Source organism: Leopardus geoffroyi, chromosome B4, assembly GCF_018350155.1.
Source record: "Leopardus geoffroyi isolate Oge1 chromosome B4, O.geoffroyi_Oge1_pat1.0, whole genome shotgun sequence".
NCBI lineage: Eukaryota > Metazoa > Chordata > Mammalia > Carnivora > Felidae > Leopardus > Leopardus geoffroyi.
Genome location: NC_059341.1, coordinates 65417661 through 65442339, shown reverse-complemented (window position 1 = coordinate 65442339; position 24679 = coordinate 65417661). Strand labels below are relative to the sequence as shown.

The 24679-nt window shown below is 36.7% G+C and overlaps 1 protein-coding gene across 11 annotated transcripts in view; it reads right to left on the bottom strand.

Moving 5' to 3' along the window:
• Window positions 1–24157, bottom strand: part of DNM1L (dynamin 1 like) — a 48558-nt gene extending 24401 nt beyond the window's left edge. For 3 of the 11 annotated variants that reach the window (XM_045466350.1, XM_045466352.1, XM_045466355.1), the window contains exons 1-5: window positions 23889–24123; window positions 5880–6027; window positions 2517–2555; window positions 1002–1048; window positions 517–588 (exon numbers count right to left, since the gene is read on the bottom strand). In XM_045466350.1, the coding sequence (XP_045322306.1) occupies window positions 517–588; window positions 1002–1048; window positions 2517–2555; window positions 5880–6027; window positions 23889–23990 (408 nt within the window). In that variant the 5' untranslated portion in view covers window positions 23991–24123. Of the gene's footprint in view, window positions 1–516; window positions 589–1001; window positions 1049–2516; window positions 2556–5879; window positions 6028–23888 lie in introns of all 11 variants that reach the window. The other 8 variants (XM_045466359.1, XM_045466360.1, XM_045466356.1 and 5 more) reach the window with 7 other exon arrangements.
• Between the last annotated feature and the right edge of the window lie 522 nt (window positions 24158–24679).

Genomic DNA, 24679 nt, shown 5'->3' with positions numbered 1-24679 from the left:
CAGTGATAGTGCTTGGTGTCAAGATTAAATGGCATCTTAGACACATTTTTTTTTTTTAATTTTCACAATGTTAGAAAACAGGAATTAAGTTGTTAACATTAGTTTTCATTTTCATCAAAGGAAACTTCTCTCTTTACTTTCGTAAGTAAATCTAGCCTTACTCAGGTAAGAGAGCTCTTCAAAATCTCCTAAGTTACATAATGCTTCTTGAGTTAGAGTACAATCAATCCATCAGAAAAAAATAACTTACTATAGCAATATTAAATACAAAAATTATATAAGTGATATATAAATCACAAGATAAACAATCATCTAAATGAAATATTTGATAGTATATGAAAGCTCTAAGAAACAAAAGGGATTTTAAGTAAGGTTTTTATATACTTGTGAAAATACTCCATTAGTTTCAAAGACCAGGACTATGAATTTACAATGCTCATAACACATTATACACAGAATACTCTCAATGATATATTTACTGAGGTTTATACATTCTAACTCTAAAAAGATGCCTACCTTATTATTTCCCGAAATCCTTTCTGTTTCGTTTTCAATTTCTTGTCGAATTTCATCAAAATCCGTGTAAAGCTAAAAATTATTGAAACAAAAAGGACAACATTCACGATAAGATCAACAGTTCTTAAGTGAGGGGTTGATAAATTTCAAGGATGTCTACAGATCTGCTTCAGAGAATTAGTAAATTCTAATATATACATGTATTTTCTAAGCCAAGGAGTCTTAGTTTACATGAGCTTTTCAAAGCTGCCTGATCCCACAACAGTTAATTTCCACATTACAATAAGGCTCAACATAAAGTGTCTTCCAAATAAACTGCTATGGTTAGAAATGTTACTAATAAGATAAGATTTATTTTACAAGGAGCAGTTGCTTCAAGATAACATAACACACTGCCAATCGTAAGAAACTAAATTATCAACTACTTGTACAAAAAAATGTATCAACATATTATCTCTTCATAATATTCTTGTGTGATTGATTACCTTATTTTTGGTGTGAAGAAATTTACCCCATTCTTCTGCTTCAACCCCTAGAAAAAGAAAAACTCCATTTATTGGAAACTATAGCAATTACCTTTTTATCTTAGGAATTCAAAAAGGCAACACAATATTATTTGTTCCTATTTTGCCACTGACAAGCAGTATTTTAAGACCTCCTAAATTATACTTTCATATTTTAAAAACTATCATATATTTCAAAAAATGACTTTTGAGAGTTACTCACAGATCTTCCTTTTGAAATCTAGATTTGAAATCTAGAGTCTGAAAATAAAATTGTTCATTTCTCTTCATATTTTGTATGTAATTATATTATGGTAAAAGCATATGCTTTGTTTTTAAATATCTTACACATAAAAGCAGTTTATACAACGAAAGTAACTCAAGCAAATGGCTAACAAACAGAAGAAAAACTAAGAATCCTACTGAGTAATGCAAAAAGCACATGTAATAGATTTACACAAATAACTCAAGGTAAAAATTTGCAATATGTAAATGAAACTTTTTTCTTTTAAATTTGGTTTCCTGCTGGTTACCTATAAAGTCACAATTTGCTGTTCCTTTAAAGAGTTCTCTCAGTAGTGCAAAATTATCCTGTAACTTCTATGTACTTTCAAGGTGATTTTCCCACCAGGGCCAAGACTATGTTTTCCCTTGGAAATGAAGGTTAGAAAGCAATGAAATGAGTGTTTGTGGGTGGGAGGAGACAGACAGACCCTAGCATATGTACTGTATGGAGTCGCTACTCTCCATGAGTTTCCAGTAATAGGTCTGTTCTTCCTGCACTTCCTGAAAAAAAAGGAAAATATAATTCACTGTGGGCGCTGTTTCAAGTGGTCTAAATCTTGGCGAGCAAGTTTTGTTCTATTTTTCTCAGAAAAACTAGAAATGTTTAATTGTAGAAAAGTAACCAAACTGCCTCCCCTAAGCACAGCTATTCTGCTTTTGCCAAATTCAGAGTTCTAAGTATCCTAATGACTGAGTTCATGAATAACTCATATCGGTCACCTGAAATCAAAATAAAAATGACTAAAAGATAGTTAAATAAATATTGAAGAAAAAGTGATTCAATTCTTTGGTGGAAATAAGTAAATAAAACTGGATCCTTTTTGCTAATAAAATGCTCACCTACTTGAAGCTTAGTACCTTCTTCCAAGAAGTCTCATTGGAGGACTGGAGTAATCTAGGTGAACAGAACTCACAGAGACAGCTACTACGTACCAAAGGGGGGGGGGGGAGGGTTAATTTACCTTATCGTTTAAAAGAGGTCTGGCTTAACAAGCATGTTTTTAAAAATAAAAATAAAATAAATTACATTCACCACCAAAAAAAACCCTGCATTCTGATGCAATGCCAAAAGGTAACAAGAACCACCTACAATCAATGTGGATAGGCAAATAAAAATGGAAGAAAAATAATGCACACAGCCTGTAAGAGTACGTAAGCACACATGCAGGCATACTAGAAAAAAAAGGGCCAAAAACAATGGATAAAGGAAACCTTTAGAAAGGTGTCTTGAGTTTTTCCATGTAGCAGGGTCTGCAGTTAAAGAGAAACAGCACAGAATGATAAGTTTAATGCTTAACCCTAGTATTTTAAACCTTTTTAAAAAGTCAAATCTGCAGAAACCTGAACACATTTCAAATGCACGGAGCATCCAATTTTTCAAAACTTACAACTGTAATTCCCATTACAATTAATAGTAAATACCTAAAGGGATATATATGTTTTAAGTGATATAAATGAAGCATACCACGTGCCATAATTTGCTGGTATTTTCCATCACAGCTAATTGTATTACTTCTGGTTTCTAGTTCTAACACAACCGGATTAAAACTGATTCACTCTCCAAAAATCTGCCATAAATATTTGATATGTAGGAAAAAATAAATTGCCTGGCACAAAAAAATCTACAAAGCATACCAAACACATTTTCCAAAACCTCAAAAGTAAATATATGTGAGTATTTACCCTATTCACGAAGAATGAGCTTTTTATAAGGGATTATTTTCTTTAAAATACATACTGAATTTAAAAAGAACACCATAAAAACAATTTTGGTCTTTAATTAACATGCTATTTTTGGATTTTGTCTAAAAGGAAATCTGAAAAAAGACTGATTCTTAAAAATATATGAAAGATAAATGTGAAGTTGAAAGTTAAAACTAAATCAGCATGAATCTATTTTTAGTAAGATTTTATCAGAAAATTCTTTCACACTGGCAAAAGGGGGAGCAAGCTGAGAAATACTATATAAATATACTGACACCTCAATTATCCTACTTGGCTGACAGAATGAAGGATTCCACATTACATAAAATTTCCTGATAATTACACATATTAAACATTAAGATATTTTATTTTAGTCAGTTTTGATGGACCTGTATCTAAAATGGATTATTCTGGGGCACCTGAGTGGCTGAGTCGGTTAAGTATCCAACTTTGGCTCAGGTCATGATTTCACGGTTCATGGGTTTGAGCCCTGTGTTGGGCTCTGTGCTGACAGCTTGGAGCCTGGAGCCTGGAGCCTGCTTTGGATTCTGTCTCCCTCTCTCTCTGCCCCTTCCGCTCATGCTATGTCTCTGTCTCTCAGAAATGAATGTTAAAAAAAATTTTTTTAATAAAAAATAAAATGGATTATTCTGCTCCATGTCATCCTAAAATATACTGCTCTAAATCAGCCTATTATTGCAAACTTCGGCCTTTGTTACATAACAAAGCCCTCTGAGACTATAAATCCCTATCCAAAATGGTTAGAAATTGATTTTTTCTTTCTTTTAAGTTTTCCTGTCTGATTATGTTTTCCTTACTTTCTCCTCTCTGGTTTGTCAGACTGTCAGGTAGTTCATACTCTTCTGGCTAACTAAATGTTTATCTGTTTCTTTGTTTCTAATTTTCTCTGGGTTACAATGATTCATGGCCAGGTAGATTGGTTTACCCTGAGTATAAAGAGGATCTGATGAGAAAACTAAGGAACTATGCTAATTATTAATAATACACATGAAATTTAATACTCAAAATTTATGAAATCTAGTTTGTGTTCTGGGTAGCTGAGTTGTCATTAAGTGAGGATTAAGTGTGTCTTAAGTAATACAAAATATTGTGCAGTTTTTTTTTTTTACATAAAATGTAAACACTAAGCTTTGAAAAAAAAAAAAAAATATATATATATATAGGTAAGATGTGCAGATTTGCTGACCAACCACTAAGATGAGAGATATCAACAAAACATGGTGAACATATGAGCAGAGATACTGAGGAACTGACACTTCTGTGGCTGAAATGTACACCTTTTTCTACAAACACTACCCACATCTACAGTTTCTAAGAGACAGGATATCTATCATTTGCCCTTTTCATGATGACTGAAGAAAATAAAGGGTTAAAAGAAAGAGACCTAATTAATGCCATATAGTTTCTTAAAGTCTGATTTTAAGTTTTCTGGTATACTTCATGATGTAAGTTAGTAGGAATGAAATTTTAAGTATTATTCTATATATTTGAAGCTGAATCATAGGTTAGTTCAACATGATTAAATTCGAGGCTTAGAATTTCAATACTAAACAAATATCATAGAAATACAAAGTGATGAATAATATACCAAGAAGCTACCTAATACACTTAATTAATAGGCTCCTACATATCCTCTGGCAGTCTATCCAAAAATACTACTTGTTAACATCTAAACTTCATTAACTTGCTTCAGTGATTAACTTTCTATAGTCATTGCATTGCAGATGCTCATGATAGGTTTTTTTTTTTTTTACTCCTTAAAAAAAAAAAACAAGCTATCACTACCAATACTCCTATAATAATAGAAAAAATAATTAAAGTAACTTCAATTTCATCAATACTATCATCCCTTCTTAGATGAGAATCTAAGTAGAATGAAACTGCATTGAAAACAGATCTCTGCAGATGAGTAACAAACATGGTACTCTGCTGCCAATGTAATTAGTTATTTTACAGACTTATAAATAAGAAAGTCTGAGCCAAACACTGAACTAAAAAGGAAGATTAAATATATTATTTTCGTCAAACATTCCAACCTCACTAATATAAATAAATATAAATAGGACACACGCTTAATAAGGAATTTAATATCCACTGATAGATACAACATTTCTCAAAATATTTTCAATTTAACCAAAGAACTGCTATAAAGGACAGTACATGTTTTTCTCATTTTAATATTCCACATTTGCTATTGGAGGAGTGGGTGGATCTTAAAAATCAGAATAGTATGTGCTATGTAGGTAAGCATGGCAAGAGAAGGACAGTAAAAAAGATAAAAATAAAAAACCAAAACTCTTTCTAAAAATAATATTCATCTTAGCTTGAAGGGCAAAAGATTCAAAATTAGCAAGTACATGGTGACACCAGAAAAGGGAAGGTGAGATAACCCTGCTATAATAAAAAACAAAGTCATTTTAAGTGTATTTAAAATTTTTAAGCTAGAATCTAAATGATTTAAATTTCTAAATCAAAGTAAAAAAGTAAAAACAGTTTTTAAACACTAGGGGAAAAAAGCTTAAAACAATCCAAAAGACACAAAAATTTTTCTTTAAGATAACTGATTTCTATTTAGTGAGTATCTCACTAAATTCTCCATAAACATTAACGACAGTTTACTAATAAGCTGAACTACCAAAAAGGTAGTATTCCAAACAAGTCTACTTATGGTCCTCAAAACCTACTTTTTTTTTTCTTTACATGAGAAATGATGCATTCCACCTCTCTTCACAGGAATTCTGCTTTTGTTATAACCACTAATTTCTGGTCTACTCTGGTCTAATGTGTTTTTAAGATTCAAGCAAAAATGAAGAATTTTTAAATAATTCTTATTCCGATTCTAAAATTTACCATTTTCTTCTCCTGTTGTTTTTCGCTTATCTTCGGGTGAAACATGGACTAGCTGCAGAATGAGAGGTCTCCGGGTGACAATACCAGTGCCTCTGGGAAGCAGGTCCCTCCCCACTAGGCTTTCTAGCACTGAGCTCTTTCCACTGCTCTGAAAACAGAATACACAAGAGCAAAATGAGTTTCTACATAGATTTTTTAAATAACTTAATAAGACTACACTGACAAAGCACCATACAAAGAAATTAAAGAAAAATTACTGCAAAGACTTTTAAAATGAAAGTTTAGTTTTATTTTCTATTATATGATCTTTATTTCTTTAAAATAAAAACTCCAAAAAGAGAGATTAAAGTCCTACTCTCCCCCCGCCCCCCCTAAAATAAAGTCCCACTCTCCTGTAATTTTCCTACTTTTTTTGATACTCTCCGAAACAGGTTTTCAAAACCTGTAATACTGGCACGTAATGTTATGTCTATGAGAATATATTACTTTAAATGGGGTAGCACTACATGTATTTTTCTCTAACCGGCTTTTATTTTTGATGTAGCAATCACAGATAATATTCCATATCAATATACTAACATCTGTGTTTAATGGTCAAATAGTATTCTACAGTGTGTAAAGCCAAACTTGACTTGGACATTTAAATGGTTTTTGCTACCATTAACAATGCTACAGTGCACATGGTTTATACATATAACCTTACTCATTTATCCTATTACTTCACTGGATTTAGTTCATTAAATGAAATTGCTAAAGAGCTAAAGATTAAAGAGCACAGAGATTTGAATCATTCACAGATGCTGTCAGACTGCACACAAGAAGGCAGGAACCAAGCTACACTTCCCATTCAATCTGCTGCAGCCCCATTAGCAGTGGGCATTATCACTTTTTTGAATCTTTGCTACTTTGATAGATGAACACTGACAGCTCGTTTAAATTTACATGACTTTATCATTGAAGTCAAGGATCATTTTGTTTAAAGGTTTTTTGTATTTTTTCAGTGATTGTTCAAATGCTGGCATTTTACATTTCTTATTAGCTTATAAAGTTTCTTTATCCATAAGTACTTGACTTTTGTTCTGAATATTTCCCAACTTTTTATTTTGAAAATTTCAAAGCCACAAGAGCTTTGAGAATATTAACAGTGAATGCTCATATCTTAACAAAGATGCACTGAATATTAACATTGGACACATATGCTTTATGTCTCTTTCTACACACACGCATGTGTAAACACACACACACACACACACACACACACCTTTTTCTTTTGTTGTCCTATCTGAATTAGTTACATACACCATAACACTTCATCTCTAAAAAATATAGCATATCTGTCTCTAAGGGCATGCACAAAGGCATTCTTCCATACAACCATATTCAATGATCACCCTCAGGAAATTTAACATAGATATAAGACTAGTAAATAGATAATCAAGGGGTGCCTGGGTGGCTCAGTCGGTTAAGTGTCCGACTTTGGCTCAGGTCATGGTCTCGCGGTCTGTGAGTTCAAGCCCCGCGTCGGGCTCTGTGCTGACCGCTCAGAGCCTGGAGCCTGTTTCAGATTCTGTGTCTCCCTCTCTCTCTGCCCCTCCCCCGCTCATGCTCCGTCTTTCTCTGTCTCAAAAATAAATAAACGTTAAAAAAAATTATAAATAAATAATATATAAAAACCTTAATTTCTATTTATACATCTTAAATACTTATAAATTTTGTCTTAACTTTATAATTAGTATTTTCTGTATAAATTGTTTTCCTGTACTACACTTTTTCTTAGTCACAACTAGTACAACTTTTACTTTCATATTTTCCACAAAGGCAAAAATCCTAAATAATGTCGGGGGGGGGGGGGGGGACTCCTATTATACACATGTTGGATCTTCTTTGCCTGTTTTCAATATGTCAATGTCTGTCAAATTATTTTTTTTAATGTTTATTTTTGAGAGAGAGACAGAGCGTGAGCAGAGGAGGAACAGAGAGAGGGGGAGACACAGAATCTGAGCAGGCTCCAGGCTCTGAGCTGTCAGCACAGAGCTCAATGCAGGGCTCGAACCTACGTACAGCGAGACCATGACCTGAGTCGAAGTTGGACACTTAACCAACTGAGTCACCCAGAAGCCACCCCCCAAATTTTTTTTCTAATATTTAGAAAGAGCGAGTATGTGAGCAAGTAGGGGAGGGGCAGAAAGAGAGAGAGGGTGAGAGAAAATCCCAAGCAGGCTCAATCTTATGAACTGTGTGTGAGATCAAGACCTAAGCCAAAATCAAGAGTCAGATGGTTAATCGACTGAGCCTCTCGGTCAAATTCTTTTTACACCTCTTCCCTACCCTTTTTATTTTTAATGTTTCTTCCTTTTCAACATCTTTCTCTCTCAAGGTACTATATGTTATGTTTATTTGTTCTTGTTTTACTTCTAAGCTGTCCTCATTTCTAAAATAAATTTCCTTTCATTTCTAAAACTTTAGTAAGTTCTACCACCTAGTTCTTATTTGTTCCTATACACACTTGTTATTTAATGCCTTATCTTGCCTTTCTTTTGTCTTAATATCTAGTTGTTTTTATCTGTTTTGCGAACATGTCTTTCTGGTATACTTTCTTGTCAACAAGAATGTTATTCTGAGTCTCATTTTTCTTTAAAAAACTTTGTATGAGATTTGACAACAGTCATTTTCTAAACTTTAGGAAAAAACTTGGCCTAGAATAACAATTCTAACTTTACACTCTAAAACTCCCTTTTGTCTCCATACAGTGTTCAAAAATATAGTTCTTTGTTTTCTGGTAACTTGTCTCTGTTCCTCTCTACCACTTTTATCTGGATCTTCTCTTTCCTTTGTCTGTATTCTTCAGGGGTGGTCAGTTGTATTCTCAGTTGCTTCTCACTGCGAGAACTGGTCTTAGAAAGGAGCTTTGTTTGGTTAGTTTTCAAAGTTTCATGAAGGTTCTCCAGTCCCTTAAGACTTTACCACAGATCTCCCTCATTCACCTATTATCTGTGTGTGCAAAACCCTGCCCAGTTTTTCAGTCACAGAAAGAAATAAAGTGTTGATACATGCTACAATATGGATAAACCTCAAAAACATTATGCTAAGTGAAAGAAGTCAGTCAAAAGACCACATATTATCTGATCCTGATTATATGAAATGTCCAGAACAGACACGAAAGTGGATTAAGTGGATGCCAAGCACTAGGGGCAGAGGAAAATGGAAATGACTACTAATGGATACAAGGTCTCTTTTTAAGATAATGAAATACCTAAAAGTAAATTATGGTGATAGTTGCAAAACTCTATAGACATGCTAAAAACGAATGATTATACATTTCAAGTGGGTAAACTTCACATTATAAAAACAACACCTCAATAAAACCATGGAAAAATAAAATAAAAGAGAAAAATTCAAGATGAATTACAAATTTTAAAAATTCTAACTTTATAAATTAGAGAATATTAAAGTATACTTTCCTGACTTTGAGATAGAGAATGACTCCTTACTACATAAAATGTACAAACTAAAGAAAAAAAAAGTGACAGTCCAACTACAGTAAAATTAAAATTTATTTTACTCATACAAAAAAATTAGAGGAAAATATTTGTGATCCCTCTAACTCACAAAGAACTAGTAAGCAAAATGTATAAATAACTTCCACAAATCAGTGAGAAAAAGATGCATAATGTATTAGAAAATAATGTGCAGAGATATGAACAGAAACTCACAAAAACAGCACCACAAAGGGTAAGAAAAAATTTAGAATGATCATATTCATTAGTAATCAGGGAGATATAATAAAAAACACAATTAGATACCACAAATTTAAAATGTGACAATAAGTAAGAGTCCTGTCCAAGATGGCAACTTAAGAAGATGCTGAACTTTCCCCCTCAACAGAGACACCAAATCTACACTTACTTATACAGCAATTCCTCCAAAGAACTGAGGGCTGACTGAGTAGTTGCTACACAACAAAACACAGAACACATAGAAAACGGCAAGAGAGACAGAGAAACCAGACACTGTAAGGAAGGGAACCCCTACCTCCAATGCTGTGAACTGAAGTGGGGAGGGATAGTATGAAGGGACTATACAAGAGCAGATTGTTCTGCCCTGGGGCACAGGAAAAAGCTGTGGTTTAAAAAAGCAATTAGTATATAAAAGATCCAGCATACAACTCCACCAAATGATGGGGGAGCTCCCGGAACTCTCTCCAGTTGGGAGGGGTTGGCAAGTGCCACGGTTTACATGCATCCTCCACCTTGATAGTGCAAAAGGGAGTAGGGTTCCAGGTGCCACAGCCAGCCTACTGCCTCAGAGAGCACTGGGTCCCTAACCCACACCAACCATCGCCATCCCATCAAGGCGGCGCCAGTGTGTCACAACTGCAAGGAACCCTTGCTGGGCACTCACTACAGCTCCAGCTGTCGTGTCAGCATAACATAGGCACAAAGCACTGCAAAACACTACAGGCCCACACCACTTTGGCTCCAGACAGCTTGCTAGGGCACCCTTGGCAGAGAGCACTACAGGACACCATGGACCACACAAGCCGTGGCTCCAACTGCCCCGCCAAGGCACCTCGGCACTAAGTACCCCAAGACATACCAGCTTGTTCCCATTTTAGCTTCAGCAATCCTGCCAGGGCACCATCTGTGTGGAGAACCCAGGGACCAGCCCACATCCACTTAAGCTTTAGTTGTCCCACCAGAGCACCCTCTGCAAAGAGAGATCTGGGACCCTCTAGCTTGCACTCCCCTCAACTTCAGCTGTCCTGCCAGGACACCCTCTGAGTGGAAAGCCCCAGGACCACCCTATCCCATGCCCACTTCCATGCTGGCCATCCTTCCAGGGCAGCCCCAGCACAGAGTGCCTCAGGAACCCCAGCCCACTCCAGATACAGCTCCAGCCAGCCAAAGTCACCCGGCACACACAGTGTACACAGGGTACGATTATACTCAAGACCACTCCTTCAAGTTTAGGAAAAGCAGCTGTCACACCTAAACCACAGAAACAAAGTCAAGCAAAATGAGAGACAGAAGAATATACTCTGAATGAAAGAAAAAAGCAAAACCTCAGAAAAACTAAATGAAACAGATATAAACAACATGCCTAATAAAGAGTTTAAAGTAATGATCATAAAGATGTCCACCAGACTACAGAGAAGGGTGGAAGAACAACCTTCAACAAAGAGATAGTAAATACAAAAAAGATCCAATCAAATCTGAAAAAAACAGTAACTAAAATGGAAAATACACTAGAAAACATCAACAGCACATTAGAGTACATAAAGAAGACCAGATCAGCATCTGGAAAACAGGGTACTGGAAAACACCCAAGCTGGACAGCAAAGAGAAAAAAGAATTTTAAAAAATGGTAAAGGCTAAGGGATCTCTTGGACAATATCAAGCAAATAAACGTTCACATTATGGGGGTCCCAAAAGGAGAAGAAAAAGAAAGAAAGAAAGAAAGAAAGAAAGAAAGAAAGGGAGGGAGGGAGGGAGGGAGGGAGGGAGGGAGGGAGGGAGGGAGGAAGGAAGGAAGGAAGGAAGGAAGGAAGGAAGGAAGGAAGGAAAGGGCAGAAAATGATGTGAAGAAACAGTACGTGAAAACTTCCCTAACCTAGGGAAGGAAACAGACATCCAGGTTCAGGAAGCCCAAAGAGTTCCAAATAAGATGAACTCAAGGAGGCCACACCAAGACAATATAACAATTTAAATGGCAAAAATTAAAGAGACTTTTAAGAACAGCAGGAAAGAAGAAAAAAGTTATGTAGAAGGGAAACTGCATAGGGCTATCAGCAGATTTTTCAGCAGAAACTTTACAGGCCAGAAGGGAATGGCATGATATATTCAAAGTGCTAAAAGAAAAAAAACACAACCAAAAATACTCAACCTGCCAAGGTCAATTCAGAATTGAAGGAGAGACAAAGAGTTTCTCAGACAAATGTTAAAGAAGTTCATCACCACTAAACCAGCCTTATAAAAAGTGATAAAGTGACTTTTATAAATGGGGGTGGGGGAGAGTGGGAGAGGACATTATTAGAAATAAGAAAATTATGCATAAAATATGACAACATATACACAAAACATAGAGGAAGAAATAAAAAAGGTTTACTTTTTAAGGATGTGTTCGAACTGGGGCACCAAGGTGGTTCAGCCAGTTCAGTGTCTGACTTCAGCTCAGATCATGATCTCGCAGTTTGAGTTCGAACCCTACATCTGGCTCACTGCTGTCAGTGCAGAGCCTGCTTCAGATCTTCTGTCCCCCTCTCTCTCTCTCTCTGCCCCTCCTCCCCTCTCAAAAATAAACAAACATGAAGAAAAAAAGAAAGAAGGTATTCGAACTTAAATGACCACCAACTTAATACAGACTGATATATACTTAGTATCCTACATATGAATCTCAAGGTAACTACAAACCCAAAACCTATAACAGATACACAAAAAAATAAAGAGAAAGACAATCAAGCATAACACTACAGAAAGTCATCAATGACAAGGAAAGAGAGCAAATGAAAAGGAACAGAGATGAACTACAAAAACGACCAGGAAACAACGGCAATAAGTACACACCTATGAATAATCATTTTAAATGTAAATAGACTAAATGCTTTGATCAAAAGACATAGGGTGGTAAAATGGATATAAAAAAAAGGGACTCATTTATATACTGCCTACAAAAGACTCACTCCAAACCTAACACATGTAAAAACGAAAATCAAAGTACAGAAAAAGATATACCATGCAAACAGAAATGAAGAAAACCTGGAGTAGCAATACTTACATGAGACAAAACAGACTTTAAAACAAAGACTGTAACAAGAGACAAAGAAGGGCATTACACAATGATAAAGGAGTCAATCCCACAAGAGGGATTATATAAGTATCTACCCACCCAAAATTGGAGCACCTAAACACAAAGTGCAAATATTAAAACATAAAAGGAAAAACTAATAGTAATACAACAGTAGTAGGGGACTTTAACATCCCACGTACATCAACGGACAGATAATCTAGGCAGAAATTCAATAAAGAAACAGTGCCTGAATGACAGGTTAGACCAGATGGATTTAACAAATATATACAGAACATTCCATTCAAAAACAGAATACACATCCTTTTGTTGGAACATCCACCAAGATAGATCACATGTAAGGCTATAAAAACAAGTATCAATAAAGCTAAGAAAACTGAAATCGTATCATGGTTCTTTTCTGACTATAACAATATGAAACTAAAAATGAATTACAAGGAAAAAAAGGAAAAAAAAACATACAAACATGTGTATGCTAAACAACACGCTAATAAACACCCAATGGGTCAATAAAGAAATCAAAGAGGAAATCAAAATATACATGGAGACAAATGACAATATAAACACAATGGTCTAAATCTTTAAACACATCAAAAGCTACTCTAAAAGGGAAATTTACAGTGATACAGGTCTCGTGAAGAAATAAGAAAAATCTCAAATAATCTAACCTTACACCTAAAGGAACTATAACAAGAACAAAGCCCAAGGTGAATAGAAGAAAAGAAACAATAAAGGTTAGAGCAGAAATAAATGAAACAGAGACTGATAAAACACACAAAAAAATCAATGAAACCAAGAGCTGGTTCTCTGAAAATATAAACAAAAATTGATAAGCCTTTAGCCAGACTCATCAAGAATGAAAGAAAGGACACAAAATCAGAAATGAAAGAGAAACAACACCACAGAAATACAAGGGTCATGAGAGATTACTACAAAAAAAAAAAAAAATTGTATGCCAGCAAATTGACAACCTAGAAGAAATGGATAAATTCCTAGAAATGTACAATCTTCCAAAACTGAACCAGGAAGAAAGAAAAAATCTGAACAAACCAATTACTAGTAACAAAATTGAATTGGTAATAAAAACTCCCAACAAACAAAAGTCCAAGACCAGACGGCTTCAAGGGTGAATTCTACCAAACGTTTAAAGAAGTGTTAATACCTATTCTTCTCAAACTATTCCAAAAAATAGAAGAGTAAGAAAAGCTTCCAAATTCATTCTATGAGGCCAGCATTAGGCTGATACCAAAACCAGATAAAGACACTACAAAAAAAGAAAACTATAGGCCAATATCTTTGATGAACATAGATGTAAAAAACCTCAACTAAATATTAGCAAACTGAATCCAACAATACATTAAAAAAGTCATTCACCACGATCAAGTGGGATTTATTTCTGGGATGCAAAGGTGGTTCAATATCCACAAATCAATCAATCGCATCCACAAAACAAACAATAAGAATATTATGATCATTTCAATAGAGAAAGAAAAATCATTTGACAAAGTACAACATCCATTTATGATAAAAAAAAAAACCCTCAACAAAGTAGGTTTAGAGGAAATATACCTCAACATAATAAAGGCCATGTATGAAAAATCCAAAGCTAACAACATCCTCAATGAGGAAAAGCTCACTATGATCAGAAACAAGATAAGGATGTCCAATCTCCCCACTTTTATTCAACATAGTACTGGAAGTCCTACCCACAGCAATTAGACAAGAAAAAGAAGTAAAAGCCATTCAAATTGGTAAGAAAAAAGTAAAATTTTCATTATTGGCAAATGACATGATTCTATACATAGAAAACCCTGAAGACACCACCAAAAATCTACCAGAACTAACAAATGAATTCAGGAAAGCTGCCGAATATAAAATCAATATACAGAAATATGTTGCATTTCTATACACTAATAACGAGGCAACAGAAAGAAGGTAAGAAAACAATCCTATTTACAATTGTACCAAAAATAATAAAATACCTAGGAATAAACAACCAAAGAGGTAAAAGACCTGCTGTCCGAAAACTATAAAACACTGATGAAAGAAACTGAAGATGACACAAACAATTGGAAAGACATTCTGTGGTCATGGATTGGAAGAACAAATATTGTTAAAATGTCCATATACCCAAAGCAATCTACAGATTTAATGCAATCCCTATCAAAATACCAACACTTTTCACAAAACTAGAACAAATAATCCTAAAATTTGTATGGAACCACAAAAGACCCTGAATAGCCAAAGTAATCTGGGGAAAACAAAAACAAAAACAAAACTGGAAATATCACAATCCCAGGTTTCAGTATACACTACAAAACTGTACTAATCAAAACTGTATGGTACTGGCACAAAAACAGATACAAAGATCAACAGAATAGAGAGCCCAGAAATAAATCCATGATGGTCAACTGATCTATAACAAAGAAGGGAAGAATACGCAGCTGGAAAAAGATAGTCTCTTCTCAACAAATGGTGTAGGGAAAACTGAACAGCTACGTGCAAAAGAATCAAACTGGACCACTATTTTATACCATACACACAAATAAACTCAAAATGGATTAAAGACCTAACTGTGAGACTTGAAACCATAAAAATCCTAGAAGAGAGCACAGGCAGTAATTTCTCTTGACATCTGTCATAGCAATATTTTTCTAGACATGTCTCCTAAGGCAAGGGAAATAAAAGTAAAAATAAACTATTGGGACTACATCAAAATAAAAAGTTCTGCACAGCAAAGGAAAACAGTTGACAAAACTAAAACACAATCTACTGAATGGGAGAAGATATTTGCAAAGGACATATCCGATAAAGGTTTAGTATCCAAAAAATATAAAGAATTTCTACAACTTAACACCAAAAAAAAAAAAAAAAAAAAAAAAAGCAAATAATCCAATTTAAGAATGGGCAAGGGACGCCTGGGTGGCTCAATAGTTTAAGTGTCTAATTCAGCTTAGGTCACGATTGTGAGTTTGAGCCCCACGTCAGGCTCTCTGCTATCAGTGCAGAGCCCCCTTCAGATCCTCTGTCCCCTCACTCTGTTCTTCCCCTGCTCATATGAGCACTCTCTCATAAATAAGTAAACATCAAAAAACACTTTTTAAAATAAAAAAAAAAATAGAATTGCTATATGATCCAATAATTCCACTGCTGGTATTTACCCAAAGAATACAAAAACACTAATTTGAAAAGACATAGGCACCCTTCCATTTTCTGCCGCGTTATTTACAAAAGCAAAATTATGGAAGCAGCCCAAGTGACCATCTATAGAGGAATGGATAAAGACAGGATGGACAGACAGAGAGAGGTGTACACACACATACACACACACACACACACGCCACGGAAAGAGTATGCTAAATGAAATAAGTCAGAGAAAGACAAATACCATATGATTTCACACATATGTGGAATTAAGAAATGAAGCAAAGAAAAAAAGAGACAAACAAAGAAACATACTCTTAAATATAAAGAACCCATGGTGTGAGGTGGGTAGCAGGGGGGAATGGGCAAAATAGGTAAAGGGGTTTAAGAGAACGCTTGTCATGATGAGCACTAATGTACAGAATTGTGGAATCAATGTATTATACACCTGAAACCACATTATAACACTGTAAGTTAAGTGTCTTGGACTTAAAATTTGAGGAAAAAAACACATTAGACCAGATGGACTTAAGAGATACACACAGAACATTCCATCCAAAAGCAACAGAATACCCATCCTTCTCAAGCATACATGGAACACTCTCCAGGATAGATCATATATTAGGCTACAAAAATAGTGGCCTAATTAAATTCTTAGTAAGTTTAAGAATGCTGAAATTATATCAAACGCCTTTTCCAACTACAATACTATGACCAGGAATCAATTACAAGACTGAAAAATTCACAAGTATGTGGAGATTAAAAAGCATGCTATTAACCAATGGATGAAAAAATAAAATTAAAAAATAGCTTGAAACAAATGAAAATGGAAATATAACATACCAAAACTGCACAAGCAGTTCTAACAGAGAATTTCATAGTGATAAATGCCTGTATTAATAAACAAAAAGATAGCAAATAAACAATCTAACTTTACATCTCAAGGAACTAGAAAAGGAAGAGTAAATCCAAAATTAGTAAAGGAAATATCAAAGATCAAAGTGGATATAAATGAAACAGAGACTAAAAAGACAACAGGAAGAAAAAAAATCAGTGAAACTAAGAGCTGCTTTTTTGAAAAGAAAAAAATAGACAAACCTTTAACCAGACCTGCCACAAAAAAAGAGAACTCGAATTAGAAATAAAAGAGATATTACAACTGTTACCACAGAAATACAAAAGATCTTAAAAGACTAATATATACACATCTGCACAATGGAATATTATTCAGCCATAAAAAAGGAAAGAAGTGTTGATATTTGCAACAAAATGGAAGGACTCTGACAGCATTATACCAAGTGAAATAAACCAAAGACAAATATCATATGATCTTACTTACATGTGGAATCTAAAAAAAGGCAAAAAGAAAGTCATACACACTGGGAACAGCTTAGCAGCTCTCAGAAGCAAGGGGTGAGTGAAATGGGTGAAGGTGGTCAAAGGTACAAACTTCTAATGAAGTAAGTCCTGGGGATATAACGTACGGTATGGTGACTACAGATAATAATATTGTACTATATATTTGACAGGTAAGAGTAAATCTTACATTTTCATAAGAAAAAAAATGCAACTATGTGTGGAGATGAGTAGTAACTAGATTTATTGTGATCATTTCACTATATATATATATATATATACATATATATACACATATATATAATCATTATGTTGTACCCATGAAACTAATACAATGCTGTATGCCAATTATATTTCAATTACAAAAATTACGTCAACAGACTCGCAAACAAACCAAACATGTTTATAGGTTCTCATTTTTTATCTGTTATAAATAATATTGGCTTCCTCTACAACTGGCTAGATCGGTGTGTGTTTTCCCCTGGTGATTTAAACAACCAATGTCTGCGCTCATTCTAGGAAGATGAGTGGCTACAGAACTTCCAGTATGGCAAGTCACAGGTAGCTTACTCTGAAAATATGACCCACTTGGCACCCCTATGACTTCTGCTTTTTTCATCCTCACATAATCCTCAAATTGATGCAATATCTATATATTCAAGGGTTAGAGATTTGTGTGCCTGGTCTCAGTGTCATCTTTTAGTTTCTTCCGAATTGTACTGTACTGAAATCTACAGTACTTTGGATTTATACTGTGAGATTGAGCCTTTCACTGTAAAGGCTTTGTCATATTTTTAGCCTTTTCTCTTTGATAACCACCATCAGTTGGGAGTAGCATTCATTCATGACACATTACCCAAAACTGATTCAATTTTTACTAAGTTTTCACTTTTCATTTTATAAGAGACGCTTCTTAATTCTTTGATATTAATACAACAGATAAATGTGATTTTTCTTTATTTTTCTTAATATTTTTTTTGAGAGAGAGAAAGCATGCAAGCAAGCAGGTGAGGGGGAAAGGGAGAGAGAGAATCTTAAGGATGCTCCACACCTAGTGCGGAGCCCAACATGGAGCTCAATCTCACAACAGTGAGATCATGACCTGAGCTGAAATCAAGTGTCGGATGCTTAGCCAATTGAGCCACCCAGGTGCACCTATTTTTCTTATCTTTTTAACATTTTTTATCTGTAGTGAAAGAAGTCAGACATAAATGGTAACATATTTTATGATTCCATTTCTATGAAATAGCCAGAATAGGTAAACCCACAGAGACAGAAAGAAGATTGGTGGTTTATAGGGCCTGGAGGAACGGAGGAACAGGAAGTAACTGCTTAATGGGCATGGAATTTTCTTTTGGGTGGTAAAAATGTTTTGGAACTAGAAGGAGGTGGTGATTGCACAACATTATGTATATAAATGCCGCTGAACTGTACCCTCTAAAATGGCAAGTTTTATGTTACAGAAATTTCACCTCATTTTTAAGTTTAAAAAAAAGGGAAGCAGCACATGAACTATACAAAGAAACTAGAAAAAAAAAAAGAGAAAATATATAAGTTTACCTAAGAACATGCACAAGAAAACAATACAGGAATGAAATCTATGATCAATATTTAGCACCAAATTACTAAACTTCATGAAATCATCACCTCTAAGAACACAGGACAAATGAAGGCACATCAAGCAGGAGAGAGCAAGATTTCAGGAACTAAAATGTAGACGGCAGTGCTGGGGGCAGGGCATGCTTTTTTTAAAGTAAAAGAGTTCTAGGATGATTTAGCAGTTTTTTAAAAAAGATGATAACAGGGCAGCTGGGTGGCTCAGTTGGTTAAGCATCTGACTTCAGTTCAGGTCATGATCTCACGGTCCATGGGTTCAAGCCCCACATCGGGCTCTGTGCTGACAGCAAGGAGCCTGGAGCCTGCTTCAGATTCTGTGTCTCCCTCTCTCTCTACAGTCCCTCCTTCACTCACAGTCTGTCACTTTCTCTCTCTCAAAAATAAACATTAAAAAAATAAATAAAAATAAAAAGATATTAACAAGAGTTGGTGAGGATGTGCAGAAACTGAAACCCTCAAACACTGATGGAAGGAATGTAAAACAGTACAGCCGCACTGGAAAACAATGTGGCAGTTTCTCAAAGTTAAACAAGAGTTACCAAATGACACAGCAATTCTACTCCTAAGTAAAACCTTGGTTTGAGAGCATAATTCTTTCTGGAAACATGCTTGTAATCCAAAGCACTCATATATCAAAGCGAATTTCAAGAACCATTGGCTCAGTTGCAATCATGCGATTTTCATCATCACATACTATTCATATTGTAAGACACTGCTCATTTTTCAAGTTAAAATTTATTAGAAATGTTTGCTCGTCTTATGGAACACTCGTAAAACAAGTGACTCGCAATCCAAGGTTTTACTGTATATCCAAGAGAACTGAAAACATGTCCAGACAAAAGCTTGCAAACAACGTTCATAGCATTCTCCATCATAACCAAAAAATGGAAACAACCCAATATTCATCAACTAGAATGGATAAGCAAAATGTGGCATATGTATACAATGGAATATTATTTAGCCATAAAAAGTAATGAAGTACTGGGGCACCTGAGCAGCTCAGTTCGTTAAGTATCTGACCCTTAATTTTGGCTCAGGTCATGATCTCATAGTGGTGAGATGGAGCCCCGTGTAGGCTCTTGCTGGATGTGGAGCCTCCTTAAGATTCTCTCTCTCCTTCTCCCTCTGTTCCTCCCCCCATGCACACAAGCTCCCTTTCTCTTTCAAAAAAAAAAAAAAGTAATGAAGTATTAATACATGGATGAACTTAAAAACATCATGCTGAGCAAAAGGAAGCCAGACACAAAGAGCCACATATTGTATGATTCTATTTATATGAAATGTCCAGAATAGGCAAATCCATAGAGACAGAAAGTAGATTAGTGGTTGCCAGGGGATGGGACAGGGGAAGGATGAAATGAGGAATGACTGCTAATGAGTACAGAGTTTCTTTCTTGCATAATAAAAATGTTCTGGAAAAAAAAATGTTCTGGAATTAGATGGTGATGGTTGCACAACTTGTGAATATACTAAAAACCAATGAGCTGTACATTCTATAATGGTGATTTTATGTTACATAAATTATATTTTAAAATGTTAGAAAAAAATGTTGGTTTGCAAACTGGTCATTTAAAACCCAAGATTCCTTTCTGAATTCCTAAAGGTAGAATGCTGAAATCACTGAAATGAAAGGTAAAGTGAAAAGTTCATTACTAGCAACTCTTGAGTCTCAGGTTAATGTCATGTTACTAGGATTCCTATACTGGGTGCTGGTGTTTTGTTTTTGTTTTTTTTTAATTTTTTTTAATTTTTTTTAACGTTTATTTATTTTTGAGACAGAGAGAGACAGAGCATGAACGGGGGAGGGTCAGAGAGAGAGGGAGACACAGAATCTGAAACTGGCTCCAGGCTCTGAGCGGTCAGCCCAGAGTCTGACGCGGGGCTCCAACTCACGGACCGCAAGATCGTGACCTGAGCCAAAGTCGGCTGCTTAACTGACTGAGCCACCCAGGCGCCCCTGGGTGCTGGTTTAGATTACATACCTGGGAGGGCACCCCCTTATTCTCAACTTAAAAAAATAGTGATTAAATTTCCCAAGTTGAGTCACAAAAGTTGTTTAAGTCTTATCTCCTCTCCACCTGCAAAGTACACCATGGTCTAAAAGTATCAACCTTTTCTCTCCCCTCTTCTGTTCTTTCCACACAGATGATCTCAGTTAAAGAAAAAAACAACAACAAGAAACTATTTAGCTAAAACCATTAAAGTTGTGAATGATCTACAGCTATAAACATGATTCCTTCTCCTCAGCTCTTCCAACTCTATAGGCTTGAAAGAAGGATTACTTGGGCAATTTAACAAATCAAAATTTAAAACATTAGCAAGAATGCCACATATATCAACATGCTACTCAATGGTGGTATGCCCTTAGGCTCAGCTTCCCTATCTTTTCTAGTTTCATGCATTTTAAAATCAAAGACTCACTAATACACTTTTCAATTGGGATCTATGAATCATCTGCATCAGAATCACCTGTACTGCCTGGCCCAACCTAGATTTGAAAATCAAAATCTCTGGGGATGGAATCTAGGAACTTATTTTCAAAGTGATTCTTACATATACTAAGTTTGCAAATCACTTCTAAAAAAAAAGTTCAACAAAATGGGACCTACAGCCACTTAAGGTGTAGTTAATGTGTAAGAGAGAGGCTCTGATGTATTATGAAGACATCATCACTGCCACTGAGAAGTTTACCAGTCAGAACATTTATTATTATGTTTGGATAATATTGTACACTACTCCATTAAATATGAATGTAATGCATGTGCTGTATATTACAAAACATTAAATGGCACAGAGGACAAAGTAGTGGTATACTAGTATTCAAGTCAAACAGAAGTGATTTTTTTCAATATAATGAAAATATGGGGGGGGGGGGGAGACATTGTTTCTAACCTTATTTATTAATTCTGTACCTGAATAATAAAGGACTGAAGTACAGCTAATAAAGACACAAATGGAGATAACCTTCATTACATCTTTAAAAACTAATTTCCCTGGGTACTTGGCTGGCTCAGTCAGTACAGCATGTGCCTCTTGATCTCAGGGTTATAAGTTCAAACTCCATGTTGGGCAGAGAGCCTACTTAAAACACACACACAAACTTAATTTCCCTACTGAGCAATTTCAAACATCAACACGCAAATATGGCATGTATCACTACTAGGATGGTTTCTGCTAGCACAACATTAATGATTTTCCTAACAGTGAGATCTTTACTCCTCTACTCCAAAGAGTAATTCTGCCAACAGGTTTACTCACGGAAATAAACTCAGTTGTGGGGCATCTCAGTGGCTTAGTCAGTTAGGTGCCTAAATCCTGACTTTGGCTCAGGTCATGATCTTAGTTTCATGGGCTCAAGCCACACAGCCAGCTCTGCACATTGATCCCACAGAGCCTACCTGGGATACTCCCTCTCCCTCTTTATCTGCCTCTCTCTCTCTCTAAATAAACAAACTTTGGAGAAAAAAAAAAAAAAAAAGGAAAACTCAATTTTGTGTAAGAAAAATCCTTCTTGATTTTAAACTATTTATGCTGACACACAATAGCCCTGATTCTTTTACTTCTCCAAGCTTAGAAAGCATGGAGAATCTCTTAAAAGTATATGGAAAGTTTCTGGTTCACAGATAGGAAACACTTCCAAATTACTACCAAAGAAGACTTAGTTCATCTCCTTTCATTGTATTTTCAAAAACAGATCCATTTGATGATAGAAGTACCAGTGTTTTAAAATATTATCTGGTTACAGTGAACAATATCCATTCATTCAAAGTATTTATGGAGCACTCACTACACGCCCCGGGACTGTTCCAGAACTAGGAATAGGAACGCAGCAATGAACAAAATATGTGAAATAAAAATACAGCTCCTAATATTATATTGATGATTCAGTGTCCAATCATCACAAATAAGTTACAAATACTACAATACATGTAGGCAAGAGTAAGCAGAATCTATATCAATCCTACAGCAGACCAAGGATATGTGTTTCTGAAATAATTTCTACCACTTTATTTAAAAGCAAGAAAAAGTACAGGATGTCTATGGTTTCCAAGGTTTGAATATACTCCATGGTACTCTGAACGTTAAGTTCCCTGTCACAATATTTATACTCTACACTAAAATACTGTAGCAATATGTAGCGACAGAAAATGAGGAAACCGTCCCCTTCTCAACAGAAAAGATCATTGAGAAATGAAAACACTTAAAATCAATATACTAAGCTCTAAAATGCGTTTCTCTGAACTCTAATAAAAGTCCTACGATTCTTTTAAAACCAAGAAAATCAGCAGGCAGAGAAAATGAATTGTACTTCTCCTGTCACTCTAAAAATAATTTATTTTTTCAACATTTTCTGCATATAAAAAATTATGTTATCTATGACACCCAATATGAAAAGACCAGAGAACCTGATGCTCAATTTGGATGGAAGACAAAAACCACAGCCAACGCAGAAAAACTGGTTATTCCTTCCAAACACCCAGATACAGGTGGTTTGGGGCGGGGGAGAGGGGGGGTTGCTTTTTATTAACTGCCTCGGCGTCCTCAAAACATGAAGGGATTGCACTGCAGCAAAACATTCAGGCACCACACAGTAGCGGCCTTCTCAACCCCGACCCCGCGGTTCCAAAACTGACTCCGGAGCCCCTGAGCAAGGCAAGAAGGGGAATAAAAACCCTGCCGCCCTAAAACCAACCGAAGAAGGGCTAGCTGGCCCGCCATGAGCCCAGTGTGGCCCCACGTGCCCAGCGCGTCCCCCAGGTGCCCTTCCAAAGCAGCGGCCCGCAGGGCAAGCCGCGCCCGGTCTCCGCGGGCTCCAGTTCCGCTCGCCGGTCCGTCCCCCGACTAGCCCGCCCCCGGGACCCGCCGCGCCGGCTCCGCCCCTCGCCTCCCGACGCGGCCCGGATTCCCAGGCCCGAAGTAACCTGCCCCGGGCGGAAAGGCGCGGCACAGCCCGAAGAGCCCGGGTGCCCCCAGCAGCGCCCTCCTCCCACAGGCCGCAAAGGCCGGCTCGGAGCCGGCGCTGCCGCAGCCCCTACCAGGCCCGCGCCCCGGGCTCTGGCCTGGGCGGACACCGCCCTCGTCTCCTACCTGCGTTCCCACCACGACGATCTGAGGCAACTGGATGATGTCGGCGCCCACCGTGTTGAAGACATCCTGAAGCTTGTTGATAACTGGAATTAGCGCCTCCATAGCTCCGAAAACACAGGACCCCCGCCCGGCCGGTAGCGGCAATGAATGGGGCCGGGGCCCAGAGTCCGCCTCCTTCCTCCTCTCCTCCGCCTTCTCCTCGGGAGCCGGCACCCATTGGACCCCGCCCGCGCTACCTGCCCCCTCCCAGCAGGCCATGCGCTAAGAGGAAGGTGGAGAGAAACAGAGCCTGCCGGGAGTTGTAGTTCTGGGGCAGAGGAAAGAGAGGCCTACGGATTCCAGAAAGCTACGCCGCGCTGGGCGGGTGGAGAGCCCGGGGAGAAGGTGCTTGGGGCGGGCGTGGTTTTCAGGCTGTCGTCAAAAGCCCTCGGAGCGAAGCCCTAAGAGTAGGAGGGAAAATACACTTACGCCTGTATTCAGAGCATAACGGGTGTGAAAATGCCAGATATGGATGTGTGGTTAGCAGAGCGTAGTATCTTGATTATCCAAGATGTTATTTCCTTATGAAGCTGACTGCTCAATAAGGACGGGTTGAAGAGACTTAAAGAATAACTCAGAGCCTCAGACACCCCAACCAGGTGCAAAGGGTCTATAGGCTGATACTAGAAGGCGTGGGGTGCTGTTTTGCAAAAATACAACACCCAGACCCGGTTGGAACATGCGGGTTCTCCCAAGATTTTTGTAAAAACGTGTTGTGGAAGAAGCTTAAGTCAAGAGTTTTGGAGGGGAAA